Here is a 20,810-nt window from a genome sequence, read left to right on the forward strand (position 1 = left end):
ACAGAGGCTGGTTGGGTGACGTCAGCCGAGCTTGACGGTCCCCTTTGAGGAGTTGGCAGACTGGGGAGCTGGTCCGTCTGTAAAGAGACATGGAAAGGGCACACGGCTGCCACATGACCCCACTATTGATGTACGCTGCATTAACACAGTGGGGGAGCATAAATGCTCACAAAATGGACAAGGATAGGATGGATTTATATTTCTTCCCCAGCCCATGTCTCTCTCTCTCCCTCTCTCTCTCTCTCTTTCTCTCTCTCTCTGTGTGGACTGCGTTTGCTGTTGCTCCATCAGTGGATTTAGATTTGGACGATTCATGGAATTAGCCCAGGGATCAAGGGCTCAGGATTGGGGAAACGGGGGCGGGGGAATATATATATATATATATATATATATACAGGCTCCAACTATGGCTAACAGACAGAGTGCTGCTAACAGCCGTGTGTAATCCTCTCTGTAGGCTCAATCAGTCGACTATATATGTAACAAGGTGGTGACAGAGCTAGTGCAACACACACACACACAAAATATGTATATATGTATATATATACTGTATATATACAGTATGTGTGTGTATATGTATATACAGTATATGTATGTATATATATATATACATACATATATGTACACTATATTCTGCTAAAAACATTGGAAATTACCACAACACTATTTTAAAGTTTAGAAGATCATCAATTTCCTGTGAATTTGTTCAAATGTGCATGAAATGGCCCCATGTTTGCATATTTAAATTGCACAACATCAAAATATATGTCAGCCGAGTCAAATGCAGCGTTTATCCAGAGGCGCTGCAGCTGTGCGGCGGTGAAGTGCTCGATGCACAATGCAGATTAGTTGCTAATGAGCAGGAAGCCGAAGACAGCTGGTGGGCATGTGAAGAAGGCCAGATGTTACAAGAAAAGGTTTGCATCTGTCTGTCATCTTCCACCATGTACATGGAAAGATCAATCGATTCAGACCGATTGATTCACGATTAGATACAAAAAATGCTTTTCAAAAGCCTGCAAGCTTTATTAAAGAGCAGCGCTCTGCAAACCAGAAAAACTGCACACGCCTTCCCCTCCGTCAAAAATGCTCAGAAACCACTCTTTCCCAAGGCTGAAGCAGGCAAGGAACTCTCCACTTATTCATGTTTTAGTCAAGTCCCTTAAAGGTCATTCCTAGGGTTATTAGTATGAGTGGTGAGCATATTAAAATGTACCTTTGACAGATTCATATTATGGCAAGAACATACCAGTCACAGCTTTTATTGTCACCTGTTAATCTCCGTCTCCTAAACTACTTGTTATGACTGTAAAACTATTCCAGGTGTATGTGGGAAGTCTGGTAAACTGGAATTTTAAGTATTTGCAGTCCAAATGCACTTTTACAGAATGTAAAAAGCTACAATGACTGTATTATAATAAAAAAACATGTATCTCAACATTGCAACCATTACTTTTATTTTGGACAGAAGTTCATCGGGCCTCTTTAGTCATGGGGAGAGTGTGCAGTCTGTGCAGAGAGCATGACGGCTCTGGTGAAGCCAGTAAATAACATGATATGCAAAATGACCGCAACATTTCACTTATCTTCAGTGTCTGCATCATTCCACCTTTCGTGTGTACAATCAGTGGAACAAGACAGTACAGGTATTGATCCTGAATCTCACGGCTCAGTGTGTCGCTGTTTGAGCCAAACATAATCCAGAAGACCCCAAAAAAGGAAAGAGCCTTGTTCCTGACGTCCCACCACCAAGTAAACCTTTGTTTATCTGCGGGGGGGGGGAAATAATCCATATGCTACAGACTTGAGCAGCCAATCTATGCGTTCAAATGGCTAATCTGCTTTGCTGACCCCCACGACAGCAAGAGTGGTGGCCTTCACCGCCAAGCTGAACAGCGTACCACGCTGGGGTCCTGATGCTCGTGGACGTGCTGGCCAACGAGGGAGACGCCTACAATCCTGATACAGGCCTCTTCACCTGCCCTCTGGAGGGACTTTATCACTTCACGGTGCACGCGTCCGTGTGCGGACGGGCTCAGTGTGCCATATATAAGAATGGAGAGAGTTTGGCTTCGGTGTATCACACTAGTCTGCCAGATAAATGCAGCCAGGTGGCCAGCACCAGTAGCACCGTGCAGCTGTGTGAGGGAGACACGGTGTGGGTGAATCTATGGGGTCGTGGTCGGCATGAGATCATTGCAACGGAAGATAACGATACCGTCTTTGTCGGGTTTCATTTAGGGTAACTGTGACAGATAGAGTGACATGTGTTCAGCTATGTGATTATTATATATGTATAACTGAATTTGATTTTAAAAAATACTATCCATTATGAACTTGGTTATTAATTTTTATTTTGTTGTGTCTGTTTATATGATATGATATATTCCTTTATTTGTCCTACAGTGGGGAAATGTCTAAACTCACAGCAGCGGTGCACATCAGAGCATCAATGAAAATAAATATAAAACCCCAAAACACAATACTAAAAAACTAAATAGTAATACTAAATACACAGGGGGGAAATGAAGTAAAGTGCTGAGAGCGCAGAGTTTGCCAGGATCTCCATCGATCTACTGCAGTGTGTTGTGCAGCCTGACAGCAGCAGGAAGGAAGGACTTGTGGTTCCTCTCCCTCAGACATCGGGGATGAATCAGCCGGTGGCTGAAGGAGCTGTGCAGAGCTGCGAGAGCGTCATGCATGGGGTGGGAGGTGTGGTTCATCAGGGACGAGAGCTTTGCCATCATCCTCCCGTCCCCCACCACCTCCACAGTATCCACAGGACACCCAGCACGCTGCTGGCCTTCTTTATCCGCTTGTTCAGCCTCTTCCTGTCAGCCGCTGCCATGCTGCTGCTCCAGATATATTACATATCTATATATATACTCGTTATATTTGTACTTTCAATTTCTGCCTCATCTATTGACAAACATATTTTGTCTAAATTTTCTTGCCATTTCTGAACATTTAAGTGAATGTGTTTATGGTCAAGGCTGATATAAATTAAAAGCAGATTGCACCTGAAAGCATGTTCGACCTTGAAGTAATTTTTCAAAAAAGTGTAGATTATATATTATTCACGAGAGCCTCCTTTGTCTCAGGCATGCACAGACCTACGGTAAACACTCATGCATATTTCATGCAAAATGATCACCACATAGCTGAATCATGTTTACAACAATACATAACATGTCAAAGCTCGACTTGTGTAACCAACAAAACTTGTTTGGGAGAAAAACATACTTGCCCAGAGCATTTTGAAATACCCAAAATACCAAAATGGTGCTAAGAAAACACGTAAAAGACGGAGGCAGAGGCACTTCAACTGATAAACAGTTTGTTTATGGCTTCATTTTGCTTGTAATCTCCCCTCTGGCTTAGGTTTACTCACTAATCCTCTCTTATCCCGCCATGTGTTGTGTTTCAGATGATTAATATTGATTTAATTTGTTCACGATTTTATCATTATTAATTGAAAGAAATGTGAGAACGAAAATCGAGTTTAGATATTTCAAATCATTTCATGGTCTTTAACAGATTACATACACATACTTTGACAAACAACTCAAATTTCACATATAACGCAATATTCAGAATGCCATCACTAAACTCGCCCTTTGAAAACAGGAAGTCTCTTATTGCTGAGGACAAGCAAGAAGAATTTGAAGAATTTGACGGCTGATAAAACATGATCGCCTAAGTATCATTTTCCACTGTAACTCAACTGAGTTTGAATCAACCACAAATAGCCTGCAAAAACTTCCATCGCTGCACATTATTTTCATCGACACTTTGACCTGCAGATCCTGAAGTTGTATCCATCTGTGGTCTGTTAAGTTGTGAGACAATCTTTGCACCAATACCACTCCCTTCCTTCCTCAATGTCAAACCCACCACATGAATATTGTGTTATTACTCTATGGCAGGGCTATTCAACTTCAGTAGCAAGTGGGCCGAATAAGAAAAACACGGGGGGTGTGAGGGCCGCACAGAATATTGATCAAATAATGGCTAAAAATTAAAAACAGTAATGTATATTTCCACAGGTAAACAGTCACAAACGAAAATGCGTCGGTATTGTGTGGCAAAAGTGTTGCGAACAAGCATCACTATAAACATGTTTCAAAGTGTAAATATCCGCTCAAGGTAACCAGTTGTTTCAGATCCCTTCAACCAAACTGTTCCCATGAAAACATAAGAAATGTGACTTAATGGATCAATATAATAATATACACTTTTACTAATCCCCAAGGGGAAATTAGTTCTCCGCATTTAACCCATCCTTAGTTATTAAGGAGCAGTGGGCTGCGGTGAAGCGCCCGGGAAGCAACTGGGGGTTCAGTGCCTTGCTCAAGGACACTTCAACTTGCAACTAATGGGGAGAGCGGGGATCGAACACACAACCTTGCGGTTGAAGGACGGCCCTCTTACCCCACTGAGCTACAGCCGCCAATATATAAATGACTTGGGATGAAACTAATATCTGGTGGTGCAGCGCACAGACTGCATGTCTTTGAGTGCAGACTCCTTTTGCGTGAAAGGGATCGAAACCAGGTCGGGCGATCTTTTTATTTTTTCGAAAATGTATTTCTTCATACGTGGCTGTGATGCACTGCTCACTCATACAATCGTAATCGCCCAAATGGATATGAACGGTGGCTTGAAGATCTCCAGCAATATGTTTGTGAATGTGTGACGAATCTGGTGAGCGAGACAGAGCCCCGCTGCAGATGTTAAGAGAACACAACGCACGCACGCACAGGGAAACCAGTAGGTTTGAAAACCAGTAAGGGTGTAACAACGGCAACCAACACGGGTGCGTAACATAAAGATGTAACCATACAGGTTTGGTTGAGGCAACAGTGAAACTCAATGGCTCTGGGTTAGATGTCTCAATGTATAAAAGAGGCGTGTCCGTCAGTTTTATTTTTTCTTACCAAGCTATACTGATTTGCAGGCAGTCTTGCGGGCCATAGTTAAACTCAAACGGGCCGTATCCGGCCCGCGGGCCGCTAGTTGAATAGGCCTGCTCTATGGTTACACTAAACTGCCATTGTGAGTATCACATATTGTTTTAAGAATCTGAATCTGTGCATAACCTCTCAGCATGTTGCCTCAACATGAGACGTTCTGTCAACCAGAAAAACAACATCATTTATCTGCATGCTGTTTTCCAGCTGGTGGGGGAAAAAAACATTCTTCTGTAAGGCAGCAACAGGTACGGATCTCTTTGTTGCATATAAAGATTTGTTATGTATGTATCAGATTTCACAAATTAAATCTCATCAAAAGGATCTATAAATACTTTTTAGACTATGACTTATTGTACTGTAGGATATTAATTGATGAACTCAAATTAAAGTTTTCTTCTTTTGATTATCTTTTTCACAGTCATCATGGAATATAACAACTCTGCCAAACTTGGTAAATGCTTTTTTATATACGATATACTTCATGTATAGATCATCAATTGGTTCACGCGTTCGTTACTTCGAGACTGGATTACTGCAACTCCTTATTATCAGGCTGCTCTAATAAATCTCTTAGGTCCCTCCAGTTGATCCAGAATGCTGCAGCTCGTGTTCTCACTAAAACTAAGAAAAGAGATCACATCACTCCTGCACTAGCTGCTCTGCACTGGCTCCCAGTAAAATCAAGAATCACTTTTAAAATTCTTCTCTTAACGTACAAAGCCTTGATTGGTGATGCACCATCATATCTTAAGGAGCTTGTCGTACCATATTGCCCCACTAGAGAGCTACGCTCACTAAATGCGGGACTACTTGTAGTTCCTAGAGTCTTAAAAAGTAGAATGGGAGCCAGAGCCTTTAGTTATCAAGCTCCTCTTTTATGGAACCAGCTTCCAATTTCAGTCCGGGAGGCAGACACAGTCACCTCGTTTAAGAGTAGACTTAAGACCTTCCTCTTTGACAGAGCTTAGGGCTGAATCAGGTTCACCTGGTCCAGCCCCTTGATATGCTGCTATAGGCTTATAGCTGCCGGGGGACGTTTTAGGATGCACTGAGCACCTATCTCCTCTTTTTTTCTCTCCTTAAGGATGAATTTTCATCTCTCAATCACACGTTACTAACTCTGCTTTCTCCCCGGAGTCCTTTTGACTTCACGTCTCATGGGGTCATCGGACCCTATGAGACGACATAGATCCTATCTGTCTGATGGATCATCGAGGTCTGGGTCGTGGAATTCCTGACTACGCCACTGTCCTGTTGAGACTCCGCCCACTGTTGAGACTCCGCCCACTCCTCCTCCCCACCGCCATCTGCCTGATGGATCGTGGAATATGCCTACTATGAACTATTCATACACTCTGTCATATTCATTGAATGTATTTTAACTCTAAATCTGTCCTTCTGTACACATTACATCTATTGCATCTGTCCATCCTGGAGAGGGATCCTCCTCTGTTGCTCTCCTGAAGGTTTCTTCCCTTTTTTTCCCCCTGAAGGGTTATTTGGGAGTTTTTCCTGGTCCGATGTGAGGTTTTGGGGCAGGGATGTCTATGTGTACAGATTGTAAAGCACACCGAGACAAATTTGTAATTTGTGAAATTGGGCTATACAAATAAACTGAATTGAATTGATATCAGGTGTTCTGGTGATTTTAGAGCATATGTTGAACACAGCCTTGTTTGTACAAACTTCCGTCTTTTCTGCTGTGAATAATTGAGTTTGGCACTTCCTTCCACAAGCATGGACTGAAAATAGCATGCTGAGATTGGCCAAACACATTTTATCATAAGGCTGATAAATATCTAAATATCAGGGTGACAACCTGAGCCCATTTGCTGACTGCGATACAGTTTGGACACCGTTTTCCGTCTTCGTCCAAGTCTCGTTTGGACCCTCACCTGCACAGCTGCTGAGCGCAAAGCCCAGTCTCCGCTGGGCACGGTCGAACACCACGTAGAAGCCTTCCATCACAGTAGCGCCGATCACCAGGCCGTTAGCCGACGAAGACAACCCAAAACGGAAGCATTCCAACGTGCTAGCCATGTTTGCCACTCCAATGCGTGAACGTACTGCAATGAACAGAGACGAGTAAATAAAAGGCGTTAAAAAAACCTGAGCAAAAACACAACTTGGACAGCAAATATACAAACTAAACAGGAAACTTTACCATTGACAACAACCATAACAGATACCAACAGCAGAATACATCAACATTCGAGAGATTAGTATTCAACAATGTATTAAAAAACACTGAAATCACACTGAGCTTCCAATTAAGGAAAACATTTTTTGTACAACTGCATACACATACATTAGATGGGTAGGAATCATAATGCAGACATCTTAATCGCGGAGTCAAATGTGCTTGGATGAGTGTCAATAAAAAAGTATTGTAAGCAAAGTGGTTATAATAAATATGTTAAAATGGAAAAACTTATAAAGGGACTTACTTCTTTGATTTGCTGATATAGCAGGGGAATTCTGCAATGACCTAAGTAAAAGATATGGAAGAATAATGTAACACTATTGGTGTTGAAGATCCAACTCAATATCAGCATTGAATATAAATCAGAGATTTGAGATTGTGGTCACTTGAAGCTCCTTACTTGATCTGGTTGAGTGTAAAATCCAGCTTTTTCCACAAAGAGGTCATCACTGCAGGTACCTCATGACAAGACTCTATTGAAATGTGACACGAAACATAAGCATGACACATTTAGAATATGTAACACACGCTGGAGTTTTGTAAATGTACCCATATCAGATACGCTCACCTTTTGTTTTGGCAGCTACATACTCGTTTAAGATGGTTGTCAGGCCTTTCCCAAAGATGGACTGTGAGGAAGGGGGACAAACATGGAGTCACAGATGTACCTTTTACGAGCATGATAAACACTAAATAGTTTGAGAGAGGGGCCTGCCGCAGACAAAAGGCGCACTTACAAAAACACAAGCGGGAATAGCCCCATCTTCCGTGGAGTGCTCGGCATACTCTTTCAAGTTTGGGCACTCGTGGATGAAAGCTTGTGTTGTGGCGCACAGTCGCTCCTCTTGGAGGTACCCTGGGGAAAGACATGTACCAACATCCAGTAAGACAGTGGTCACCAACCTTTTTGAGCCCAAGATCCCTGACCTCCGCCTTCATGACCGGCAAGATCTACCTTTGAGGCGTTGAGAGAAAACGACTGTCCAGACTGGATTTACAACTTTTTATTTGGCCTAATTGTCATTTTGGTCCAGCGTTCAAATTGATGAGACCAGGTACACAGAATTTAAGTGTAATATAACAAGTAAGATATTTGTTAACCGCACACAATATGAACAAGAAAAAACACATTTGCAATGAGCAGCTGGATGAACTACCAATATAAATGTTGTATTTATTTACATTACAGCACAACACTGACAACATGATCAGCCAGTGCAACTCATGTAAGTTCAGCTCTCATCATAATGCCATCAAGCCATGTGACTCCAGTCAGTGTTATGGGAGTGACTGAACTCTGTCTGTGAGCTTGTAGTTAGTTCATAATCACAGACAGCCAGTCTGAGGCAGTCTGTCAGCTGTCTGTCAGTAATCCAGCTCCTGGTCTTTGATTTGGTGATTTTCTCAACTCCACTGACAAGTTTTTCGGGGCCAAATTGGTATTCATGAAAGTTTTCTCATCTGGGATTGGTTCTGAACTCAGACCGTTGGTGATTATGTTCACATCAGCTCTACAGACATCCTCAGATTTAAATAATTTTCATTATAATAAATATGAGAATCACCATGTGTGACTCCTGCATCTGTCCCTTTTCAAATAATAGAATAAATGCAATTACAATCACTTTCAAGTAAACCAGATTGCTCTATCAGACAAGAAAAAAAAGCTCAATGTTGAGCTTTTGTTTTGAAGGACAACAGCAGAAAAGCCCAACTCACGGAGGTAAGACCTGGCAAGTCGCCAAGAATCTCGGCTGTCGCGCATGCGCAGGCGTAACCTGTTAACGCCGTAACGTAAACATGTACACGAAGGTACAGGCATTTCAACATGTATTTATTGATGACTTAGTTTTATGTCGGTGTACTTTGAGCTTGTGTAATATGTGAAGTTATCAATAAAGGTCTTTCTGCATTTCCCCTGCGCCCCACCTGTAGTGGTACGTTCCCCTCTTTCGGGGCGCACAGCTGACAACACGGCTGTGTAAGCGAACCCGTTTTCAGGCGTTCATGAATCAGGCGGAGATCTTTTCTGACCTCAATCTTCCAGTCAGAAAGAAAACATTTCAGAAGACACCTCAGAAAATGTTCGAAAACAAGGAACAATGTGTTTCTGAATTTATTTTCATTTTATTTTGGAGATCGACAGGGAACGTCTCCGAGATCGACCGGTCGATCGCGATCGACGGGTTGGCGACCACTGCAGTAAGAGATACCAAACCTCAAACAGCAGTTTGGATAGTTACGCTAATCCCCCCCAAGTGCACCAATGCGTTAGTTAGCCGTTAACCGCCATACGCACTGAACCACCTTTTTACAGTTGACGTTAAGCTAATTGAGTATAAGTGTTGGCTAACGTACAGCTAGAGCTTTGCTTCTAACTAGTGTTGTTACGAGATGTGCCGACGCTTCGAAGCGTGTGTCGAGTAATGGAGGGGGCGTTTCCTCGAAGCGCTTATCGAGGCTTGCTTCATTTAGGGGAGGAGCCAAATATTATGACGTCCGAAGCCTCGCTGCCCGGCTGTACCACGTGACTGCTTCGGGAAGTGGTTCAGATTTTGCCGAGAGGTTTGACAGCAATAGAACCCCCTCAGGCTCCATTCAACATGTGGGTTGTTGGTTGAGAGTTTGGAGAGTTTAGAGAGAGAAATAGTTTGGAGAGTTAGGAGAGTGAGGAGAGAAGGAGAAGTGATTAGATGGAACTGTTGAGAAACTGTTATTTCTGAATAAAAATGAATAAAATGTCCCTTGTCCTGTACATCACTGTCCAAGTTACACAAGCATATTCAGTCCCCTCTTCCTAGTTCCACGAGTACTTTCACTGTCCTCTGCCTGCTTAAGCCCATGCCATTTTCCTAAAGTGACATAATAACAAAACATTATTACACAACCTGCCATATCATATGATACTACCATTTTGGGAACATTAACACACAGAATACATTCAAAACATATTTTATTATGCACATATGTGATAATTTATGTACAGAAATGATTTGGTCATACATTTTTGTAATTCAGTCATTCCCAACAGCCATAACAGACACACACACATTCAATGCATCACATGATGTGGTTCAGATACAGCTGCCTGTGATTATACACTTGGCCAGTAGGTGGTGTCGTGAGCACATGAAGCTTCGAGAAATGAACCCTTTCTCGAACCAATTGGCTGAAGTGGTTCGATGCCTCATGAGGCTTCATCTCACCATCACTACTTCTAACCCTGATGAGACTTACCCAAAACAAGCCGAGCGACGACAGATGGGAGCAACATGGCTACCAGTCAGTCGATATTCAGAGTAAAAAGTGAGCTAGGTTGCTACATGGTTAGAAACACCTCTCAAAAAATCTACTATACCGCGTCAAAAAAGGAAGCCATCAGTGGTTATTATTGTGAAGGCGACGTCCTGGGATACTGTCGCTTACTCAAAAGGCGGGGAACTCAAGCACGTAACCCGGAAGCTTCTGAATTAACGTCCGGATTGGAGTGTTGGGAGTTGTAGTCCAATCCGAAACGTCTAACTCCACTACACCCTGCAGCCTGCTACATACACATTATAAGTGTAACATATTGGACATGACTTCTATATGATTTATAACACCTCAATAATATTGCATCTGACCAAACTACGCTTGTTTGACCGTTGGCTCTAAACTTAGCGGACACACTGGTAACCAGGAAGTGATGGAGCCCTCCACTGCCCATGCAGGGGCGGGAGATTTCCGCGTGTGCTGCGTGCGTTTATCCGTTCACGCACGTCATGATGCCAAAGCAAAAGTTGTCTTGAGCTTATCCAGCAATGTTGTGCCTCCCTTAGTGAACACATCTGCACTGCTCTGTGTCTGAAGTGAGCACATCCATCAAAGGTTTGTGAACGGACGGAGAGCGGTTGAATGAACGAATTAAAAACAACAACTAGTTTGTCAATGTTGTGTTGCTAGTGTCGCTGTTGCTACTGCAGCTAAGGTAATGGCGAGATATGGCATGTATTTAAGTTAAGTGTTGGTAGTTAAACTGCCATTTAAAGTCAGTAGTTGGATAGCAGTGCTTTTGTATGTTTAATGTGGACCAAGGTTCAACATCTCTTGTCAACATCCTGCCCTTGCAGGATCTCGCCTCATATCTATTATTAAATGATAGCTGTGCTCCATCCACTGTGAAGCACAATGAGTCTGGCTCTTCATGATCTCCTGCTCTGCTGCAAGGGGCTGGATAATGACAAGGCCACAGAGAGGAAGGTAATCGCACATGCATATGAACTACTTTTAAAGGAGATGTAATGTTCAAAGATGTTGTCAGCCTCACTGTAATCTAGTTCAACCAGTAAGTGCAGTAGAATACCTAAACGTTGACAGTCTTATCCTCTCTTCCTGCTCCCAGAAAGAAACTGAACGCTTAAGAAGTCTCCTTCGAAGACCAGATGTTGTACAGGAGTTGGATCGTTCCTCCGGACCTCAAGCTGAAGGCTCAAAGCAACTCACATGGGATACTGTTTTCAGGTAATGTGGGTTGTTGTACAATTGCACATTTGACTTAAGCCTTGTTTCCACCAATCTATCTAGTTTCACTTTTGTTTCATTGCATCACTCGCAAATGAATACTAGCTGACTTCTGATAACCTCACTGCATCCATTAATCAAATGGAAATTTGAACTACTGCACGTAACAACATATAAAATCTGATCTTTCTATCATCACAATGGCGGATTTTTTTCAAAGTTGTTCCCACGTAATCTGTTCTCATCCCATATTGTGCAACTTTGGGTCGTAAGAGGTTCAGTTATCCGTCTGATGCGATGGTTTTGCTGAGTAAGCACTTTCTAATCAGTTATTATTTTTCTTCCCCATGTCAGATCTTTGCAGCGTTATGCCCAGAAGGAGACGGAGAGCATGCAATCAAGTAAATCCAACGTCACTGCGACTACTCTGGCCACGCGGCAGAAGAAGATGGCTGAAATAGGCAGCTTGATCAAATACTTCATTCGTAACGCAAACAAACGTAAGAACGCTGACTTTTTTTAGTGGATGGTTAGTTCTCCAAGATCATAACATCCTTTGTTCCTTCATCTGAGTGGAACACATACTGTTGTATTGTTGGGACTGCAGTTAAAGTGTTTCTCTCTATCTGCAGGCGGGCCTCGTCTTACGTGCAGTGACATGCTGAAACATGTGATGGACGTCCTGCAGAATTCATACAGCTGCTCAGCCTATGGAGAGAATTATAGCAGCCTCTTAGTGAAGGACATCCTCTCTGTCCGCAAGTACTGGTGTGACATCCCTCCGGAGCAGTGGCACAGTCAGTGGGATATCCATTTAAACTACATATATTTTATAGAAAGCGAAAAATGATCAGAGAATGTAAAACTACAACACAAATCTTTTATTATTGCTTTACATTACCCAGTTGTATTACTGATGACCAATATTATTTACTTCAGTTTACTTCAATTCAATACTTAATTCCCTTTGTTTATATTTGTGATCCTTAGATCTTTTGAACTTGTACTGCGACTTGTTTCATGCTTCGTCCAAGTCCATCAACCGTGTGTTGGTGAGCAGAGTGATCCACACGGTGGTGCAGGGCTGCTGCATGCAGACCGACGGATTCGACAACGCTCTGTTCAGCTTCTTCTCCAAAGCACTGCTAAATGCCAGGTGAAGAGTTTTTTTCTTACTCAACATTTTGAACTGCCTATTTTGCTATTGTCTTAAAAATCCATATTTAGGACAAATTGTACATCAACTAGACACATATCTAAAACCAATCCTGTGATCCTGCTAGACAGGAGAAGCACTTGACTGTTTTGGAACACCTCGTCTCAGCACTGAATATCTTCTTGAGATCCGTGGCCATGAACTGTCGCATGAGGGTGTGTCACCTGGGAGAGGAGCTTCTGCCCTCTTTACTGTATGTCTGGGCGGAGATGAGGCCCAGTGTGGCTCTCAAAGAGGAGATTGTGGAGTTCTTTAACCTGCAGATTTGCGTCCACCACCCCAAAGGAGCCAAGACACAAGACACAGGTAGGGTAGTCGTTCCTTTTTCTTTTTAAACTATTTTCTCGCAGTGGCGACACCGTAAGTTGACCTTGTGTGGCCGACAGGCTTTATAATGGCTTGTCTATGGTTCCATACAAGGCTGATACCATTATTATGATTGTTCAAGACATGGAGGAAGACATTTGATGAACTTAATCTTTAAAGTTTAAACTGTGCCACCAAGGAAATATTGGAAGGAGAACTAATTGCATTAACTCAAACACAATAAAATTCAAGTTTATACTGTCACCTCATTGAAAACCAGTAGCTGGACAAGTGTTTTTTTTGGGATAATTGTTCGCAATATGTGCTTTAACGGTAATGAACTTAAACCATTTAAACCACAGGTATGCCCTGGAACTATCAACCATTTCCGCGTTGTTTCCTCCCTCATATTTTAGGTGCTCATGCTGAGGACTGGACCAGGTGGCGCAGTCTGCTGTACAACCTGTATGAAGCCTTAATCGAAGAAATTAGCAATATAGGCAGCAGAGGGAAGTACGTCACTGGGACACGACACATCGCTGTCAAAGACAATCTCACTGAGCTCACAGCTGACATCTGTCATCAGGTAACGCAGATCAAGTCTCAAGTATGGAAACAGAAAATCACAATTTCTTTTGATGTCAATGTTTATATAATTAATACCTAGCCAATTTAGCGAGTATAAAATGCTGTGTTGTCGAGACTATAACATTCATCCCGTGTTTTCTGCATGTAGCTGTTCCCTGGTGACGATGACACCCATACCATGGAGGTGACCCAGGCCTGCCTCAGATCCACCCACATGGGCAGTCCCACCAGCAAGCGACGGCGCATTGAACTGGGCTGGGAGGTCCTCCGGGAACATCTGCAGCCTCAGCAAAATGACTTTGATATCATACCATGGTATGCAAATCTTATTCCGATTAATATAAGAATGTTTTAAAGGTAAATAAGTTAGTTCTGAGTATGTATTTTGTGGAAGAAACACACTGAAACATGTTGTTTCTCTGATAATATTGATACACAAACCCTCTGATTTCCTCTCAGGCTGCAGATCACTGCAGTGCTCACCTCTAAGTACCCGTCCATGGTGCCCGGCCAGGAGCTGGTCCCGCTGCTGTCAGTGTTGTACCAGCTCCTAGCAGAGCAGCGGAGAGGAGAGCGGGGGCCGTACGTACTGCGTTGTCTGAGGGAGGTGGCCCGGTGCCAGGCCTACTACCCGGAAAGGGCCCAACTCCACAGGACGGAGCTGGCTCGGCTGTGGGGTCGGGTGTGGGCCCTGTCAATACGAGGGGCCAGCTCACCTCAGATAGAGACCCTCAGCCTGGACCTGCTGAGCTCCATTGTCCACGGTGGACTCATCAATATGGACAGAGAATTCTGGAAGCTCTTCTGTGGATCAGCATGTAAACCGTCTCAGTGAGTCTTCGGCATTTCTCGACATGTAACAGTAGTAGTTCATACTGAAAATGTGTCGTTAGAATGAATGGGGGTGGTTTTTTGTGTTTGCATTTAGTAGCCCCATGTTTCTCTCTATCCACAGGGGAGCTGCTCTCTGCCTCGCCCAGGCCCTGCTGAGCTGGCCGACCCCTAAACGTATCATCTCAAGGGACTATGTGGGGGTCACAGAGGGTTCTGCAACACCCAACCTGAAGGAGACCCTCATAGCTTGGCTGCTGATGACCGACCAGAGCGAGGAGATGGAGAACAGCTCCAGACCACACCCCATCATCTGCAGGTCTTTACCGACTTTGACTGTATATAAATTCATCCTGGTTCAGTACTTGCTTATTTAACCCTTGTGTTGCCTTCGGGTCATTTTGACCCGATTAAATATTTAACCCTCCCCCGCCTTTGGGTCATTTTGACCCGATTCAATGTTTCACCCTCCTGTTACCTTTATATTTACTAACATATTTTACCCTTTGGGTTCAATTTGACGCCAGCAATTAAAACCTCCAGAAAATTATTAGAATTAATATTGTTTTCCAAGTTTAAGTGTGAGGCACTTTATGTTTGTTTGTTGACTACCGAAAGAACACATTGAATGGGGTCAAATTAACCCGAAGGCGGCAGGAGGGTGTAATATTGATTCGGGTCAAAATGACCCGAAGGCAACACAAGGGTTAAAGAGGTGAATTGTAATATCTTGAGACTATCTGCTTTTATCTTTAAATAGTGGAAAGCTCCAGTTACAAATTGGTGTTCCCCACAGGATGCACAGAAAATAAACAAATTACTTTCATTTCTCTGTGTTAAGATGGTGCTATTTCTCTTTTAAAATAAAGGTCTGTAAATGTATGCTTCATTATGATTTTGTGTGCAGAGACTTTCCTTACAACCTAATAGCGAACATCTTGGTCTCCCTGACCTTGAAAGACACGAGAACTGGCCTGAAGCGTCTGCTGGGTACCGAAGGAGTAGAAAGGTGAGGGAAAGGATCCTGGTCTGACAGGCCGAGTATTCTGAGTACCAAAATCACGGACACTGTGACCGACCTCCAACCGAACACCTTCTTTTTGTACAATCCATGTGTTAATTGCTGTTAATTCAGCTCCATCATTCAGTTTTTCTTTTTCTATTTAAGTGCTTTTTCTCAAGAACAAACAACATCCAACGCCAAAGGCAACCTGGAAGAGATCGAGAGGCTTTACCTGCAGTTCAGCTTCAACACGCTGCCCTCACCGAGGCGAGACACCGGCGAGTCCGCGGCCACGGCTTCGACTCACGGAAAATTCGCTGCCGTCCTGTGCCTCAGAAACAAGTTGGAGCAATCTCTGCTTTGTGTGGCTGACAACCTGCTCAACTGCTACTCTCCTGATGTGAGTGGAAGTTAATGCTTGTGTGATTATGTGTCTTGTTCATCTGATGGCGCCGCGAAAGGTCGCCTCGGTGTGTTGGTGCGCGATGTTTTTTATTGTTTTCGTTTTAAATACTGTTTTCTGCTGGGATTCCCAGAGCTCTTTCACCAGAGAAGAGCTCTTGAACATCAGGGGAACAACTCCAGCGGATTTACTTCCAACGTTTTTAACTTCTGTGGAGTTACTGGACATTTTTGTAAAAGGTGTGCTCACCTTCGCCCACGTGGTGAAACGCCGGCGGAGAGGGAAACGTTCGGGCGCTTGTGCGGCTACGGAAACGGGATCTCGTGACAGCGCTGCCGGGCATATTTCTCCAACGTCCGCTCACTGTGCAACAAACTGGACGAACTCCAGCTGCTGGTGGGGAGACAGAGACTTCTCCTCATCCTCCGCCCTGTGTTTCACGGAATCATGGCTTAGTGGCTCGATACCAGACTCTGCGCTCCAGCTCGCTGGCTTCCAGCTGTTCGAGCGGACCGGGTCACGGAGCTCTCCGGTAAAAAAAGGGTGGAGGAATCTGCTTTTACCTCAACAACGGCTGATGCGACGCAGTAACGGTGATTCTACAGCACTGTTCGCCGGACCTGGTAACATGTATCATTCACTGCAAACCCATCTACTCCCACGTGAGTTCGCTTCATTCATCCTGGCCGGAGTTTACATGCCGCCGCAGGGGCGTGCACGAGCACAGCGGACCCTCGCCGAACAGATACGGTGTGTGGAGCGGACCTTCCGGACTCTTTAGTTATTGTACTCGGGATTTTAACAAAGGAAACCTCAGCCACGAACTCCTAAATATAGACAGTTAATTAAATGCCCTACCAGAGAGAAGAGCATTCTGGACCACTGCTACACAACAATCAGCAGGGCCTATCACGCCGTCCCTCGAGCTGCACTGGGAAACTCTGACCACGTCATGGTTCATCTGATTCCCTCATACAGGCAGAGACTAAAGCTCTGCAAACCTGTGGTGAGGAAGTTCAAGAAGTGGACCAGTGAGGCTCTGGAGGATCTACGGGCGTGCTTTGACTGTACTGACTGGGATGTCTTCAGGACTGCTACCAACAGCCTGGATGAGTACACAGAGGCTGTAACTTCCTACATCAGCTTCTGTGAGGACAGCTGTATTCCATCCAGCTCCAGGGTGAGTTATAACAACGACAAACCCTGGTTCACAGCGGAGCTCAGGAAGCTAAGACTGCAGAAGGACCAGGCATTCAGGAGTGGGGACAAGGACCTGTACACAGAGTCCAAATACAGGTTTAGCAAGGCGGTGAGAGATGCTAAACGACTGTACTCTGAGAAACTGCAACAGCAGCTCTCAGCAAACGACTCTGCTTCTGTCTGGAGAGGGCTCAGGCAGATCACCAACTACAAGCCCAAATCACCCCACTCCATGAACAATGTGCTTCTGGCAGAGCAGCTAAATGAGTTCTACTGCCGCTTTGAAAGACAATGGAGCAGTCCTGAGACAATCCCCACAGCCCCACCAACAAGCCACAGACCATCAGCCCACCCTCCCCAGCCCATCAGGGCTCACACCTCTGGAGCACCCTCCATCAACTCAGCGACGCCTCGTCATCCTGGAGAGCCGTCAACAGGCTGTTTAAAAAGCAGAACCCCGCAGCAGCGGGCCCGGACTCCGCCTCCCTCCACCCTGAAGCACTGTGCTGACCAGCTGTCTCCGTGTTCACCGACATCTTCAACACCTCCTGGAGACATGCCACGCTCCCGCCTGCTTCACGCCCTCCACCATCATCCCCGTCCCCCAAAAACCCAAGATCACAGGACTCAATGACTACAGGCCCGTCGCCCTGACCTCTGTGGTCATGAAGTCCTTTGAACGCTTGGTCCTGTCACACCTCAAGACCATCACCGACCCACTCCTGGACCCCCTGCAGTTCGCCTACAGAGCCAACAGGTCTGCAGACGATGCAGTCAACATGGCCCTTCACTACATCCTCCAGCATCTGGACTCCCGAGGAACCTCGCCAGGATCCTGTTTGTGGACTTCAGCTCTGCCTTCAATTCCATCATCCCGTCCCTGCTGCAGGACAAGCTCTCCCAGCTGCACGTGCCCGACTCCACCTGCAGGTGGATCACAGACTTCCTGACCGACAGGAAGCAGCACGTGAGGCTGGGAAACACGCCTCAGGCTCCCGGACCACCAGCACGGGTTCCCCAAGGAAATCTTATTCCGATTAATATAAGAATGTTTTAAGGTAAATAAGTTAGTTCTGAGTATGTATTTTGTGGAAGAAACACACTGAAACATGTTGTTTCTCTGATAATATTGATACACAAACCCTCTGATTTCCTCTCAGGCTGCAGATCACTGCAGTGCTCACCTCTAAGTACCCGTCCATGGTGCCCGGCCAGGAGCTGGTCCCGCTGCTGTCAGTGTTGTACCAGCTCCTAGCAGAGCAGCGGAGAGGAGAGCGGGGCCGACGTACTCGTTGTCTGAGGAGGTGGCCCGGTGCCAGGCCTACTACCCGGAAGGGCCCAACTCCACAGGGAGCTGGCTCGGCTGTGGGGTCGTGGGCCCTGTCAATCGAGGGCCAGCTCACCTCAGATAGAGACCTCAGCCTGGACCTGCTGAGCTCCATTGTCCACAGTGGACTCATCAATATGGACAGAGAATTCTGGAAGCTCTTCTGTGGATCAGCATGTAAACCGTCTCAGTGAGTCTTCGCATTTCCTGACATGTAACAGTAGTAGTTCATACTGAAAATGTCGTTAGAATGAATGGGGTGGTTTTTTGTGTTTGCATTTAGTAGCCCCATGTTTCTCTATCCACAGGGCTGCTCTCTGCCTCGCCCAGGCCCTGCTGAGCTGGCCGACCCCTAAACGTATCATCTCAAGGGACTGTGGGGGTCACAGAGGGTTCTGCAACACCCAACCTGAAGGAGACCCTCATAGCTTGGCTGCTGATGACCGACCAGGCGAGGAGATGGAGAACAGCTCAGACCACACCCATCATCTGCAGGTCTTTACCGACTTTAACTGTATATAAATTCATCCTGGTTCAGTACTTGCTTATTTAACCCTTGTGTTGCCTTGGTCATTTTTGACCCGATTAAATATTAACCCTCCGCCTTTGGGTCATTTGACCCGATTCAATGTTTCACCCTCCTGTTACCTTTATATTTACTAACATATTTTACCCTTTGGGTTCAATTTGACGCCAGCAATTAAAACCTCCAGAAAATTATTAGAATTAATATTGTTTTCCAAGTTTAAGTGAGAGGCACTTTATGTTTGTTTGTTGACTACCGAAAGAACACATTGAATGGGGTCAAATTAACCCGAAGCGGCAGGATGTAATATTGATTCAAAATGACCAAGGCAACATTAAAGAGGTGAATTGTAATATCTTGAGACTATCTGCTTTTATCTTTAAATAGTGGAAAGCTCCAGTTACAAATTGGTGTTCCCACAGGATGCACAGAAAATAAACAAATTACTTTCATTTCTCTGTGTTAAGATGGTGCTATTTCTTTTAAAATAAAGGTCTGTAAATGTATGCTTCATTATGATTTTGTGTGCAGAGACTTTCCTTACAACCTAATTGCGAACATCTTGGTCTCCCTGACCTTGAAAGACACGAGAACTGGCCTGAAGCGTCTGCTGGGTACCGAAGGAGTAGAAAGGTGAGGGAAAGGATCCTGGTCTGACAGGCCGAGTATTCTGAGTACCAAAATCACGGACACTGTGACCGACCTCCAACCGAACACCTTCTTTTTGTACAATCCATGTGTTAATTGCTGTTAATTCAGCTCCATCATTCAGTTTTTCTTTTTCTATTTAAGTGCTTTTTCTCAAGAACAAACAACATCCAACGCCAAAGGCAACCTGGAAGAGATCGAGAGGCTTTACCTGCAGTTCAGCTTCAACACGCTGCCCTCACCGAGGCGAGACACCGGCGAGTCCGCGGCCACGGCTTCGACTCACGGAAAATTCGCTGCCGTCCTGTGCCTCAGAAACAAGTTGGAGCAATCTCTGCTTTGTGTGGCTGACAACCTGCTCAACTGCTACTCTCCTGATGTGAGTGGAAGTTAATGCTTGTGTGATTATGTGTCTGTATATTTGACACAGTGACAACTGGTTTTATATTCTGATTCCCCCCCGTCCCCCAACCGCAGTCTCAGTCCACGCCTCCAGAGTGTCTTGTGCGCTGCTTCAGTCTGCTGACGGGAGTTCTAGCAGGTTACGTGTCCACTGGGTTTATGACTCAGGAGGAGGCCTGCCGCTCACAACTCTACACGAAAGCCAAGGTATTGTTCAGATGCATCGTCATCGTGCATCATTCCATCACTCAGTGATTATTCCTAAACATTCAAACATTATGTCAGAACACAGAAGCATTGAAAGTTGTCGGTGTGTTTCTGTTGCCAGGCCCTGGCCCAAGACTTCAGCGAGTTTGTTTCTAGTGTGAGAGTGAAGATGACTGAGGAAAGAACCATTAGCACTCTGAGATCCGTCATGAAGCTCTGCACACGGTCGGCCAGCAGAACAAACAAGGTGACAAAACTCTGCGTTAGGGCTGGGATTGTCTTAGATTTTGGATATTGTAATAGTCATCTGGCAAGTGTTGTCTTTTCAGAGTTCTGAAGTCTTCTGACCTGACTGTCCAAGCCGTTCTATCATTTGCCCTCGCCTATTTAGTCATTATATCCACATCAGTGATGATTATTTATCAAAAATACTATTGGCTAAATATTTTTCGAAAAGCATCAATTCATCCCTGCAAT

The 20,810-nt window shown here is 44.7% G+C and overlaps 2 protein-coding genes across 11 annotated transcripts in view; one reads left to right on the forward strand and one right to left on the reverse strand.

Moving 5' to 3' along the window:
- Positions 1 to 21: 21 nt before the first annotated feature.
- On the reverse strand, positions 22 to 10,574 carry LOC130210721 (protein NPAT-like). Its single transcript, XM_056441206.1, has 7 exons — positions 10,414 to 10,574; positions 7,914 to 8,032; positions 7,745 to 7,805; positions 7,577 to 7,649; positions 7,421 to 7,461; positions 6,869 to 7,039; positions 22 to 77 (listed from the first exon to the last, which is right to left on the reverse strand). Exons 1-7 carry the CDS (start codon positions 10,448 to 10,450, stop codon positions 22 to 24), a joined length of 558 nt encoding a protein of 185 aa, XP_056297181.1. The 5' UTR covers positions 10,451 to 10,574.
- A 361-nt stretch (positions 10,575 to 10,935) lies between these two features.
- Positions 10,936 to 20,810, forward strand: part of LOC130210408 (serine-protein kinase ATM-like) — a 33,330-nt gene continuing 23,455 nt past the window's right edge. For 5 of the 10 annotated variants that reach the window (XM_056440668.1, XM_056440673.1, XM_056440674.1 and 2 more), the window contains exons 1-15: positions 10,936 to 11,043; positions 11,286 to 11,415; positions 11,558 to 11,676; positions 12,031 to 12,176; positions 12,309 to 12,473; positions 12,667 to 12,832; positions 12,960 to 13,198; positions 13,615 to 13,784; positions 13,935 to 14,101; positions 14,246 to 14,617; positions 14,742 to 14,936; positions 19,608 to 19,709; positions 19,869 to 20,103; positions 20,202 to 20,333; positions 20,455 to 20,580. In XM_056440668.1, the coding sequence (XP_056296643.1) occupies positions 11,344 to 11,415; positions 11,558 to 11,676; positions 12,031 to 12,176; positions 12,309 to 12,473; positions 12,667 to 12,832; positions 12,960 to 13,198; positions 13,615 to 13,784; positions 13,935 to 14,101; positions 14,246 to 14,617; positions 14,742 to 14,936; positions 19,608 to 19,709; positions 19,869 to 20,103; positions 20,202 to 20,333; positions 20,455 to 20,580 (2,406 nt within the window). In that variant the 5' untranslated portion in view covers positions 10,936 to 11,043; positions 11,286 to 11,343. Of the gene's footprint in view, positions 11,044 to 11,103; positions 11,144 to 11,285; positions 11,416 to 11,557; positions 11,677 to 12,030; positions 12,177 to 12,308; positions 12,474 to 12,666; positions 12,833 to 12,959; positions 13,199 to 13,614; positions 13,785 to 13,934; positions 14,102 to 14,245; positions 14,618 to 14,741; positions 14,937 to 15,524; positions 15,627 to 15,785; positions 16,021 to 19,607; positions 19,710 to 19,868; positions 20,104 to 20,201; positions 20,334 to 20,454; positions 20,581 to 20,810 lie in introns of those variants that run through there. The other 5 variants (XM_056440678.1, XM_056440671.1, XM_056440672.1 and 2 more) reach the window with 5 other exon arrangements.

This window comes from Pseudoliparis swirei, chromosome 20, assembly GCF_029220125.1.
Source record: "Pseudoliparis swirei isolate HS2019 ecotype Mariana Trench chromosome 20, NWPU_hadal_v1, whole genome shotgun sequence".
In the NCBI taxonomy this organism is placed as follows: domain Eukaryota; kingdom Metazoa; phylum Chordata; class Actinopteri; order Perciformes; family Liparidae; genus Pseudoliparis; species Pseudoliparis swirei.

What these genes read in the sequence shown, in the direction of transcription:
- LOC130210721 (XM_056441206.1), bottom strand. Translation starts at nt 10,450, where the DNA reads ATGTTGCTCCCATCTGTCGTCGCTCGGCTTGTTTTGG. An exon ending in TGTAGCTGCCAAAACAAAAG is followed by an intron (nt 7,650 to 7,744) that starts GTGAGCGTATCT and finishes ACATTTCAATAG; the next exon opens with AGTCTTGTCATGAGGTACCT. An exon ending in TGCGCTCAGCAGCTGTGCAG is followed by an intron (nt 78 to 6,868) that starts GTGAGGGTCCAA and finishes GTCTCTTTACAG; the next exon opens with ACGGACCAGCTCCCCAGTCT.